General features: G+C 43.0%; 1 protein-coding gene across 2 annotated transcripts; it reads left to right on the top strand.

Moving 5' to 3' along the window:
• The first annotated feature begins 253 nt into the window (after positions 1-253).
• On the top strand, positions 254-7,216 carry LOC133909422 (uncharacterized). 2 transcript variants are annotated; one of them, XM_062351843.1, is made up of 11 exons: positions 254-698; positions 775-1,077; positions 1,632-1,846; positions 4,441-4,785; positions 4,886-5,099; positions 5,548-5,640; positions 5,722-5,813; positions 6,071-6,188; positions 6,281-6,366; positions 6,452-6,503; positions 6,592-7,216. In XM_062351843.1, exons 1-11 carry the CDS (start codon positions 690-692, stop codon positions 7,093-7,095), a joined length of 2,031 nt encoding a protein of 676 aa, XP_062207827.1. In that variant the 5' UTR covers positions 254-689; the 3' UTR covers positions 7,096-7,216. The 2 variants fall into 2 exon arrangements, with proteins under 2 accessions (XP_062207827.1, XP_062207828.1); XM_062351844.1 differs by lacking the exon at positions 254-698 and having other exon boundaries at positions 940-1,077; positions 1,608-1,846.
• The last annotated feature ends 5,295 nt before the right edge of the window (positions 7,217-12,511 follow it).

The raw sequence follows: 12,511 nt of genomic DNA, 5'->3' as shown, positions 1-12,511 counted from the left end.
TTTAGATAGTTTACATTGTGATAGTGTGCATCATGTAAGATGTAGCCTGTTGAAACACATTACGCATCTGGTACCTCACATAGTTCTTTGATATCCTCCACTGATGCTACAGTGACTGAACCATGGACGGATACTGTTCATGGGGTACCTTTATCCATCCATAATAGTTATAGCATCCATTTCTGTTTTGCCATTTGAGAAAGAGCGATCGACTTTCTTTGGTCGTCAACCATTATGCTGCTGTGAGATTTGCATCTTAGCATGTAATTTGTTTTATTCTCTTTTTGTCTATGTGCTACTTGTTAAAACATTAGTCCATTATATTTGATGACATCAAATCATTTTTCTTTTCACATGGCATCTAATGGACATTTGTTACTAAGTAATTCATTTATTTAGGTACTCTTTTTTTTCAATTCAACACTCTTTTTTAACAAATATAACTCCACTCAAACTACATATACAGCCCATTAATTTACAAACCAAGAAGCTTAACAACCCTGGTTTGTCTTTGGATGTGCCTGTATTCCGGCCCAATGCCTCAAACGGAACTTGTTCGACTCACCACGCGCCGCCTTTGCCCCAACTGACGCGTCGCCGCCCGCCGCCACCGGGCATTGCGCTGCCGCGTTGAGGGAGCTCGGCCGCCGCCTCGTGCCCTCGGCAACGGCAATTGACTCCAAGCCGCCATGAACCTGGTAAGCACCAAGTTTTCTCTCTCAGTCTCTGATTAAACGTTCAGACTCTGATCCTAACGTGTGCGCCTCCTTGCAGACCTGCTTGTCCACCAGCGGCGGCGGCGCTAGCTACCACTCGCCGGCGAGCCATCTCCTGGAGTTGGAGGGGCTCCGCCTACTCCTCGACTGCCCCATCGATCTCTCCGCCCTCGCGGCCTTCTCCCCGGTGCCCCTCGTCGGTGATGCGGGGGGCCTCATCCGCGCAGTGCCGCGTTACTGGTCGCCGGCAGCGGCGGTCGCCGCCAAAGCAGGCGGCGTGGACTCTGTGCTCGTGTCGTCTGCGACGGGCATGCTTGGACTTCCCTTCCTCACCCGGCTCCCCGGCTTCGCAAACACCAAGGTGCATCCCCTACCTCTTTACGTAGCATACTAGGTAATTGTTTAGGTTGCAGCTCAGTTGTTTCGTTTGTTTGGAATTTGCTGGCTGTTACAATTTTTTTTGTTAGAGGTGTTATATATTTAAAATTTTAGTAGAAGTGTTAGCTTTATTCTGGTCATCTGGACGAAGAAACCACTTGTATGCATAGCTAAATAGTTTGTACTTGCTCTTTTGTTTTTACTTCAGTTTGCTAATATCTATGGAGTTATGTTCGTTATTTCAACAATAACGAAAAAGAGCTCACTCCTGCAGGAATACAAAGGGCATGTTCATTGGCCTTTACTCTACTTTGCTGACGTTATCACCTTTATTGGTAGGCGCTAGGCCGTAAGACATGAAATAAAATATATTGGTGGGAACATTTGGACTTATGTCTTTTTCTTTAAAAATAAGAATGGGAACATGTTCATCCTGTATGAATAGAAAGGTATATAGATATATGATGCTTGGTGTAAAATGTTACATGAGATGAGAACTTAACCACTTTGCAGTTGTTGATTGTTCTGTATGGGTAGGTTTATGTGACAGAGGTAGCAGCGAGGATTGGAAAGCTAATGATGGGGGAGCTGGTAGAGTTGCACCATGAGTTTGTGAGGTACTACGGGCCAGATACGGACCGATCACCCAAGTGGATGGAAGGGGAGAAGCTCAATGAACTCCTGCCAATGTTGCCGAAGGCAGTGATTGAAGATGAGCGAAAGGAATTAACTTCCTTGATGCCTCTATACAGGTCCGTTGCAGAGTCATATGCCTGCTGAATTGCATATTGACAACTTTTATTCCTGCAAAACAATTGATATGCCGGAAAGTTTGGGATAAAGTGCATATGTTTTCTTAACCTTTGATATAGCTGAAAATGGTTTATTAAAATTTGTTAATCTTAGAAGTGTGATAGGAGTGAATAATATCCAACCATCGTATCAGCTGAATCCAATGTGATATGTGTTGGTAAGGAATTTTGTCATTCAAGCAATATTTTTCTGTCAGATGTGAATTCGAGCCTGATCTGAGGATGATACTCATACCGGAATTCGATTTTAATGACATAATATCAGTAAACAGAAAAAATAAATGCAGTCCATCATATATGATCAGTCAAAAGTGTACTTATTTTTTTAATAAAAATATCTATTTAATTCATGGCCTGTCCAAATTATACTCAAGGTCACACCAAAACAATAGAAGACCTAATTTTAGCATAATATTATTGGCTGCTGGCGTAAATTTTGTGGAGCTTCTATGTTTTTACTAGACAGGTAGCAAAGTCGGAAATTTCAAGAAATATTAATAGATACCAAAATTTGATTTGTAACTATATATGGCAAGTTGGTAACACCTGACTCATTTTTTAATTTCTAATTTTAGCTTAATATTATTGGCTGCTGGCGTAAATTTTGTGGAACTTCTATGTTTTTACTAGACAGGTAACAGTCAGAAATTTCAAGAAATATTAATAGATACCGAAATTTAATTTGCATCTATATATGGCAAGTTGGTAACACCTGAGTCATTTTTTAATTTAAGTGTTACTTGAATTAAGTCTAGATTTGTTTTTTAAAATGTGAATGCGAGTCTGGTATCATCATGTCATGGGAATTGGGCCAAAGGGTTGAGGCCTACGGCCAAGTTAGGAGGAGGCGCGGCTAGGGAGGCCCAAGCGTGAACAGTACCTGTGTGAACTGTACCGTGTGGTTCTATTCATGTCTGGTGTTAATATTGCAGATAATATTAGATTGATCAGTTAGCTATTTTCGTAATCTTAGAGATATGTTTCTTAAGAGTCAAGTCGTCCCATCTGTATAAGGATGGGGTTGTATCTCTATTCATTAAGCAAGAAGAATTAATCTAGTCTCTTCTAATATTCTAAGTCTCTCTCATCTATAGTCTAATTTCTCATCCCTAGCAGCTGACGCCGCCCGGCTATCTTCTAGGAGGATGTTTACCCCGTTATGATTTAAGGATGATAACAAATTTGTACCAGAGCTCATGGTTTTGGCTACGGAGAATGATCGGTTTCAAGCACTTCTTGCTGCACAGGAAGAGCTGCTGCAGAAGGAGTTCCAGAAGGGCTTCTCCACCATCCAGCAGCAACTCGGCGACATCAAGAACTCTTTGGCGTATCTCACGCGTGCCATGAACAGCCTCACGGGTCGTTTGGTGGCAGTGGATAAGGCTATCGGCATAGATGAGGCTTCGATCACTGTTGATTCCGTTTCATCAGTAGCTGATCCTTCCAGGTAGGCTGGTGGACGAATTGCTGGATCTGAATGGATACAGAAGTAACAGGTACGACAATTGCGGCAGGAGAGGTGTGATTCGCACGCTCTGTTGGGGAAGCACGGCACAGAGCAAGGAGGCGCATGAGGATTCACGCGTGTCGCGCGGGGCAGGTGTGCAGTGACGTTTGGTGGCGGCGTTGCCCACACAAGGGGCTAGGGTTTTCCTTTCTCTGAAGGCTTTAGGATGGGGTCCCCTAGCGCCTGACGATAGCAGGATGGTGGGGTAACCCACAATAATCTTAGATTTATTTTTTATTCCAAATAATGTAGCAAGCCGAGATGTAAAAGGCTTTATTCCTAGCTATTTAGGGTGTCCTGCTATAACTTCCATTGCGAATCGTCCAAGCCTGCAGCCAAGGCCGTGTTGCAGCTCGAGGACGAGCTGCTCGAAAGGGGGGGTGTAATGTCATGGGAATTGGGTCAAAGGGTTGAGGCCCACAGCCAGGTTAAGAGGAGGCGCGACCAGGGAGGCCTGAGCGTGAAGAGTACTGTGTGGTACTATTCATGGCAGATGTTAATATTGCAGATAGTATTAGATTGATTAGATAGCTATTTCCTTAATCTTAGAGATATGTTTCTTATGAGTCAAGTCATCCCATCTATATAAGGATGGGGTTGTATCTCTATTCATTAAGCAAGAAGAATTAATCTAGTTTCCTCTAATATTCTAAGTCTCTCTTATCTATAGTCTAATCTCTCATTCCTAACAGCTGACGCCGTCCGGCTATCTTCTAGGCGGATGTTTACCCCGTTATGATCTAAGGATCATAACACATCATTTTCAATTGATTATGTTTAGACCCTGAGTCAATCTTAGTCTTAGGCCATGATTTTGGCCTTCGCCACTTTGGGATCCACATGCTTCCATATGCCTAGTATGTTAGTTGCATAGAAATATAGCTGTTTACCTTCTGGAAGAAAATCTATGAGATTGGAAAATTGACTGTCTAGAAGATTCACTATTCAATGACTTGATCACTAGTTCATATCATTGCTTTGTTATCATGGTTTTTCTTGACTTAATTGTATTACATCTACTTGGCAGTCGGGCAAACATAGAAGAATGCATGCAGAAAATCCAGACTGTCAAATACGGTGAGGAGGTTTGCTTCAATGGCATCTTGATGTTGAAAGCATCTAGTTCAGGCCTGGAACTTGGCAATTGTGCCTGGACAATCAAAGGTCCAAGAGCTAGTATTACCTACCTGCCAAACTCAGTATTTGTGTCCGCTCATGCATTAGATTTTGATTACAGCTCTCTGAAGGAAAATGATGTGATTTTGTTTTCGGATCTCTCATCTTTGAACTACATGGATGAGGATAATGAGAAACTGAATGAGCATGCAATGGATGAAACAGACTCTTTGCTGTGTCGCAACTCAGTGTTGAGGTGTGCCAGTGTTCCGCACTTCTGTTGCATGAGTTACATGTGTAATTATAAACCTTTGATGCTTTCTTTGGGATGAAGTGTTAAACTTAAAATCTTCCAGGGATGATGGTGTTGATGACGACGATGAAAAGATCCAAGTCCTGTGCAACAGTGATGATATCACAGAGGAGATTGAGAGAATCAGCTTTGTATGCTCATGCATCATCGATGCAATAAAATCTGGGGGCTCCGTTTTAATACCAATAGGCCGACTTGGTGTTATTCTTTTACTTTTGGAGCTTATATCAGAAATGCTACATTCTTCCAGCATGAAGGTAACTGTGGCCCTTGCAATCATATAGTGGATTCTCATGTTAGAATATATTCTTGTAGAGCTTAATGAATTCTGCATGTGAGCCTCAGCTCACATGATTCTCATGTTCGAGGTTCTTGTAGCAATCATGTGAATACCAGCCTGTACCTCTACTAATGATATGCATGATTTTGCTAATGTGGACAGTGATGTCAATACCTAATTTGCCATCAACTGCCTCTAAGATGATTAGCATCTAGGGATGTTTTAACTTCAAGTATACATTTGTTCAAGTATCTCAACTGATAAGTAATAGGTTTTTTGACATAGAACTACTTGTGTACCCTTTATTTTCTTCCTACACTATAAAATGTGAATCTTATGCCAAGGCGCTATAGTAACACCCATTTTGTTCTCATAATATTTTTTTTGTGTTTGTTGGCTGAGGATTTTTTTTTTGTTTGATTCAGGTACCCATATTCATGATTTCCGAAACAGCAGAAGAAATAATTGCTTTTACCAATGCCTTGCCTGAATGGCTATGCAAGTCACGCCAAGAGAAGGTCATTCACTTTCGACTCTTGAGTCTTGAAATATGAAAATAAAATGGTCTCACTTCAGTGTTGGTTTTGGTTATACTGCAGCTATTCTCTTGCGAGGCACTATTTGGCCATGTGGAGCTTTTAAAGGAGGGCAACTTATTTCCTTTCCCTCATTTATACTCAAAGGGCTTGCTGTAAGAACTTGATCTAAAGTCGATTTGCATTTATTACCTAGAAGCCTTAGGATTTTATACTAGGAATTCTTCTCATCTTTGTTACTCTTCTTACAAGTGATCACTATGGGCTTTGCTCTTAATTTTACATTTAGCATAATTTATGGAGCATGTTACCTTGTGTATCCATATGAGCTCCTTTGCAATTCAATCACTGTTTTTTATTATATTGTTTCCTCCATCGGTTCTGCTGTGTGACAACACTGGAATCCTGACAGGGTGGAATGGAAGGAGCCATGTATTGTGCTTTGTCCTCACTGGAGCCTTAGGCTTGGCCCAGCTGTCCATTTGCTTCGTCGTTGGCGAGCAGATAGGCGATGCCTTCTTGTTTTGGAGGTAAACAAGTGTCCAGTCTTCTTGCTGAACCTAACTCGTACCTAATGTTGATTGCTGTTGTGTTACTAAAGTACATAAATCTTTATTTGCAGCAAGGAAATGATCCTGAGTTGAGTCTTAAGCCTTTCATGCCCTTGGCAATCCAAGTCCTTGAGTGTTCTTTCCTTTCTGGAGTAAAGTATGTTAAACTTCAGAAGGTTATATTTCCTATAGTCGTATCAAAGAGTATAAGTTGAATAAAAACTTGACTTTCTTGTTAATAGGGTGGCAAAAGTTGATCCGTTACTGGGAGTGCTCAAACCGAAATTTGTACTGGTACGCTGGTCCTTGTTTCCTTGTATCAAGTAGAGGTACATTTTGTTAAGCTGGCAATCCTTTCCTTATGATCCTCTTTGTTGTGCAGCTTCCTGAAGGTCTTAAGTCACGGTGTCCAGTAAAGGAGAGGCCATGGTCATTCCTGTATTACTCCAAGGGCAAAACCATCGAGCTCCCAAATTTACGGGAAGATTTTGAGGTGCATCTTGCAACTGATGTTGCCTTCAGATTGCAGCCTAGGCAGCTGGACGAGACCACCGCAGTAGCGAGATTGAGAACAAAGCTCCTTGTAAGCAATGGACGGTATATGCTGGCTGCTGCAGAGAAGCAATCTGATCAATCAAAGCGGCACCGGCTACACTGGGGTGCTGTTGATCCAGGCCGCTTACTGTCAGCCTTGCAAGACAAGGGGATGGTATGTTCGGTTGCTGCAGATGATAACTATGCAGGTAGCGAACGCTCTATCTTGATAACAAGTCCAGGAGATGCTCTGGTGAAGATAACATCGGATAGGACTGCTATATACTGTGATGATGAGAAAACATCCAAGCATATTTATGATGCACTAAGTAGTGTTTGTAATGGAATCTGATTGCATAACTGTTCGTCATGAAATTATGTGAACGTGAATCGCTATGGAGTGAAGGTGATGGGAGGGGCAACCCTGACACCCTCCAAAGTACCTCGCCGGCCACCCATCTCTGGCCGTTGCCAACACCGGCTTCTGTTCGCAGCTGTCCCCTCTTTTTTCTATCTTTTGTGGCCTCCTCTTTCTTTCCCCCATGAGACGCAACGCTTGGTTGTTTCCAGTCATCTGAAGGCCTTGCGCACCCCTTCTTGGTTGGATCTGGTCACCTGTGGGCCGGATGTAGCTCCTTGATGGCCAATGGGTAGGCGCGTCGCCATGGTGGTCTTGTGGCTCGAGTGGACAGAGGCGGCTAGGATCCATGCGTGGCTCGTCGACCTGGATTGTGTTGCATGGATCCCCATTTGAAGATGCTGATATGGGTGGCAACGGCTTGGATCGGCATGGTGGTGTCGTTCTCCTTTGTTAGCGTGGCTCCTAAGCTATGCCCATGCTTTCGTCGAGTGGTGCTGGTGTGTGTCATTGTGCAGGTGCTCTCTGTCCGTGGTCTCTGTTTTGCAAGTGCTCTTCGTCGTTGTGCAGGTGCTCTTCGACATGCGGGTGTGTGGGTGCCGTTGTGCAGGTGCTCTCCGTTGTTTGGTGCTTGCCTTGTCACAGCCTTCCGGTGTCGAGCAGTGGTTGGCCTCGGGTGGTGCAGTGGTGCCACGGGGTGCAGGCATGGCTTCATCGCGTCGCTGGCGGTGGTCGTGGGGACAATGCGCACCGTCGTGGCGCTGGCGTGTGGGTGTGTTTCGCATGTGGCCGTGTGCTGCTACCATAGCCTCTCGGTGTCGCTGGGCTCCTCCCCTTTGCTGATATGTCCTCTTCCCCCAGATTCGATGCGTGGGGAGCTCAACGGATGGCCCAGCGGGCGACGCGCGTGAGGTGATGATAGCGTGGCTTGATTACGCAGTGGGTGGGGTTTTGGGGCTCTGGACGAAAGCCTAGCCCGGCTTCCTGCTGGAGCTGATGACAACGACGATGTTGGCGCTGTTTTCCTCCCTAGAGGCGTCGTCATGGTGCCACCCTCCTACCCAGTGGATTTTCTGGGTGAAAACCCAGGTCCGGAATTCTGGACGAGCGACGACGGTGTCTTCGATGTCCCATCCTTCTTGGAGGCTTTGCCTTTGGAGATCCTTCCATGTGTTTGGATGGCCAGCGGCATGGGTTCGGCGCTCGGACAATTTGTTGGCGGCTCTGACCACAACATGCCTTATTTACCTGGATCTTCGGTGGTCTTTTGGCCACACCAGATGCGTCGAGGTTGATGCTCCTTAGAGTCTCGCTTTGTGCTCGGATGGTCGGCTGTTGCACTTGGAAGGTGCGTGCTGAGTGGAGTCGGAGCTGCTGCGTCATAGGGTCTGATGGAGCTCGGCAACGATGACATGAGGCATAGCCTTTTCTAGTTGTGTTAGTGGCGGCTGTGAGTGACAGCGTGACAATGACGAGGTAGCGGTCGAGGTCCATTGTGGGAAGTCGGAGCTACTGCACTGAGGGTGAGCTTGGCAATGATGACATGCAGTGGGCTTTTCTTGAGTTGTGTTTTGAATGGTGTGCGGGCCATTTAGTTGTCTTCATCGTCTTGCTGATGGGTTTTTTTTATAGCGGTTCCCTTTTAACCGCGCAGTTGTAAGGTTTTCGGACCAGGTTTTCCTCATAAACTGGGTCAAATCTCTTCTCTTCTTCTAATATAAAATCGAAAGAGCTCATGTCGTCCTTTCGAGAGAAAAAAATTGCTATGGAGTGGCCTCTAAACTCTCAAGTGCTTGAGAAAGGTTCAGTTTGTCAAGGGAGTCGCACATCCCCATCATTGGATCTAACTTCTGGGCCCATGGACTACTTATGGGCTTTGCCCATCTATTCTCCTTGGTTCAGCCACCCACGCCCTAGATTTGTCTCCTTAAGATGGGCTTAGCCCATCAAAACTCTCAAGTGTTTGTTTGGTTAGCCGGATGAGTTTTCGTAAAGCTATATGTATATGCAGGTTGAGGGGAATCACATTTGTTGAAAAGTGAGTGTTTGGTTGGTTGTATCTGTCTGGACATGTTAAACTGAGTTTCTGTTTAGTTAATCGAATCTAAGACTGCACGAGCAGATGCAAGAGTTAAGATTGTGATTGATTGCTCGTACGAAGATAATTTTATGACACTGATAAGTGGGTTTGTCTGATGAGTGGATGCATCGGGCTAGGTTGCGACAAATCCAGGCATCCACCAAACCATATTGCGACAAATTTGGGCAACCACACACACCAATGCTGACCCCAACCTTTCCCTTCTGTCGCTGGTCGATGGCCGAATTTTTTAGCCCTTTTAAACTAATATTTTAAAAATAGCATGTGTGAAATTAAAATTTAGGAAGTAGCCCCTTTTGTCATGCCAAATACATTGGTGTGACCAAGGTGGCCACGCTGGCGTCTGCCCCCGCGCGTTGACACGTGGCTCCGACGTGGCAGTGCTGAGTCACGCTAGAGAGGTTGGTGCGACCGCCTATCATACAACATATTTGGCTCAACTCAGGGTTCCTTCTCTCCCTCCTCCTTCCAGACCGAGCCTGTGGACCTTGCTTTCACCCTTCTTCCCTATCATCTAAATCCTTCATCAAATCCATCGATTTTGATCCAAATCAAAGAAGATTTCACCAAGGATTGCTCATTGAAGGTAAATACTCTATTGCATTCATTCAATTTCGATTTTCTCCGTTGTTTTAGATGGTTTTGGGCTAGTTAGGATTTGGAGATTAGGTGATGAAAATGTTAAAATTTGGTTAGATTAGCTAATTGTGGTTTGTTGTTGTTCAATGCTTAATGTAGCATGTTTATTATGCTTGTACGTATGCAATAATTTCGAGGAATTTCTAGTATGTTTTTGTTTCTTACTGCTTCCCATATATGATCATGCCCTATTATGATTAGTTTTTCTTATGAACTATCTTCATTGTCTTGTCATAGCTTTAAGCTATGTCTGTTATGGTTCATAATAGTATATTTTTCTATTTTGTATTATGACATGATGCTTATCCTTAAACGATCATGTACATGGGTATGTTTGTGCAGTTAATACCACCTATGGTCGCATGCAACTTGTAGAATTTGACTAATCATCATGATATCTTGAGGACGCAGAGGAAAAATGTTCAAAGATCAGGCTATCAGTGGTTACCTTGCTTTTCATCAGGGATGGAATATGTTTGTTTCATACCATTTGATTAAGTGGGGTAAGTTTCTGTTGTTCGAGTACACTGCCAATTCAATATTTTCTGTGCGGGTTCTTAGTAAAGATTCTCTTGAAAGACTACATTTCAATGTTGAAAGCAAAAGAAAAGGTGTTAGGAAGAAACAGACATGGAGTAGTATGTCACCTGATGATTTGATCTAATTCGATGGGAACTCAGAAGACATAGATGATGACCACTATCTTTCTGGTGAATATCCTAGGGAAAAGATCCTAAAACACATCATGTGACTATTGAAGGCCCTAAAAAGTTGAGCGTGGGGTTGGGTCTGGACCAGAGGCTCTAGTTAAAAAGAATGAAAATTTGGTCAATCGACAGTGCAAAAGAAAGGGAATTCCTCCACTGCGCGGCCAAGAAAAAAACAGTAATTCTAATTACAGATTAAGAACCATCAACACATGAAAATGAGGATATAATGAAGCTAACAACATCAGATGCCGATTCTGATACATATCATGTGGCTTTTAATAGCAACGAAGACCCTAGGAAATACTTCAGAGTGGAGTTGGGAATGGATCCTCAGTTGTACTAGATGACAAGAAGGGAAGTTTACCTGATGTACAGGGTGAAACCAAGTGTACTTCACCGACATGCAGCAAAGCTAAAACAAGAAGATCTGAAATAATTGAAATTACTGACGCAGCTCCTTTAACGCATGAAAATGGTAAAAAAAGTGAAACATGTATTAGAATTACATGATTTGGATGAAGATTTAAGAACGAAACAAGAAATAGATTCCATTCATTTAGAACCTACTACAGCCGTGGAGAGGTATTATAATAATAGCAAGACGAATATCAGTCAAAAACATTTACAGAAAATATGAAGCTCCTGAAGGTTTTCTATGCTTGGAGAAGTGGAGGAATGAGGGTATTGTGAGCGGTCGAGCAGCTCTTGATGGCACTGGACTGATTAAACCTAAAAATCCACCAAAAAAACTGATAGCAAATTGGTAGGTGATTATGATGCAATTGGACTAAACCCTGTCGACAAGTGCTTTTAGTCTGAGGGCACTCATGCCTGTGTCCAACCAATATTCACCATGCCTCTCAAAGAACCCCCAAGTCCTGACAAGGTATCCATATGAGGACACGGTGGGACAGAGATCGACCATAGTATCAATGGAAAAGGTGGAGGTGTGCTACATGTAATAATTTTCTATGATTTTCTGCCACTATTTGTTACCAAATCTAACAGGTGGTCTATTAGACAGTTTGTTAATGTCTAAATCATTGTATAAGTGTTTATTGGTGTATATAGTATCGCATATGAGTTTTAGAGACAATGTTTATAGACAGTATATTGTATAAGTTGTTTTTATTACTATCTAGAAATGATATGGATAAATTTTATAGAGGACCGCTGTCAATACCACTCCCTAAGGCGTTGGCACTTCCATCTTATCGAAGCAGTTACATTGGTAATGACGACAGATGGTTACCGCGCTGATCTCGTACGTGTTTGTGAAAGTGCATCTAGCCCTTATGCGTGGTTTTGATAATTAATGACAATACCTATGGACTAACAATGATGTTGAGTTTATTAGTAGGTTGTTCCATAGGCAATACATTGAGAGATATGTGTGAGCTCTTGGTGAATAGGGAGATTGAAAATACATCAAGATGAATGAGCTCTAAGTGATGCTCGAGAGATACGTAAGTGATGAATCATGGATTTCCTAAGAAATACCATGACAATGAAAGAAATGCATCATTATCATTGAGCTCTTCGTGATGCTCATAAGGAGAAAAAAAAGTTTAATAAGATTGACAATAAACTTGGAGACTAAGTTACTTGTGGAGATCAAGTAACTAAAGGTATGACATTGTTAATAAAATTTTATGGACTAACCCGTGTGTTTTGTGCTTAAGAGTGAGATGGGGTTATGATCCATAAGAAATTATAAGTTGAATTGAAATCACATATGCCAAGAGTGAAGAACAAGAGTGGACTCCATATTTGATAAAGTGAATTCCTTAAAGATGTCGAATACAAAGTGGTTTTTTATGGTAAGACGGTGAAGGGCAAGTAAGACTCGGCTACGATGGACCATCCGTGATGAAGAGCAAGCAAATAGCTTGGCACCGAAGGACCAAGGCGGTAGCGAAGAGTGAGTGAAGGCTTTGCGTCAATGGACAGTATGAGACCA

Source organism: Phragmites australis, chromosome 2 (genome assembly GCF_958298935.1).
Source record: "Phragmites australis chromosome 2, lpPhrAust1.1, whole genome shotgun sequence".
NCBI lineage: Eukaryota > Viridiplantae > Streptophyta > Magnoliopsida > Poales > Poaceae > Phragmites > Phragmites australis.
Note: the sequence above shows the minus strand (reverse complement) of the source record. Positions and strands in the feature narration are given on the sequence as shown.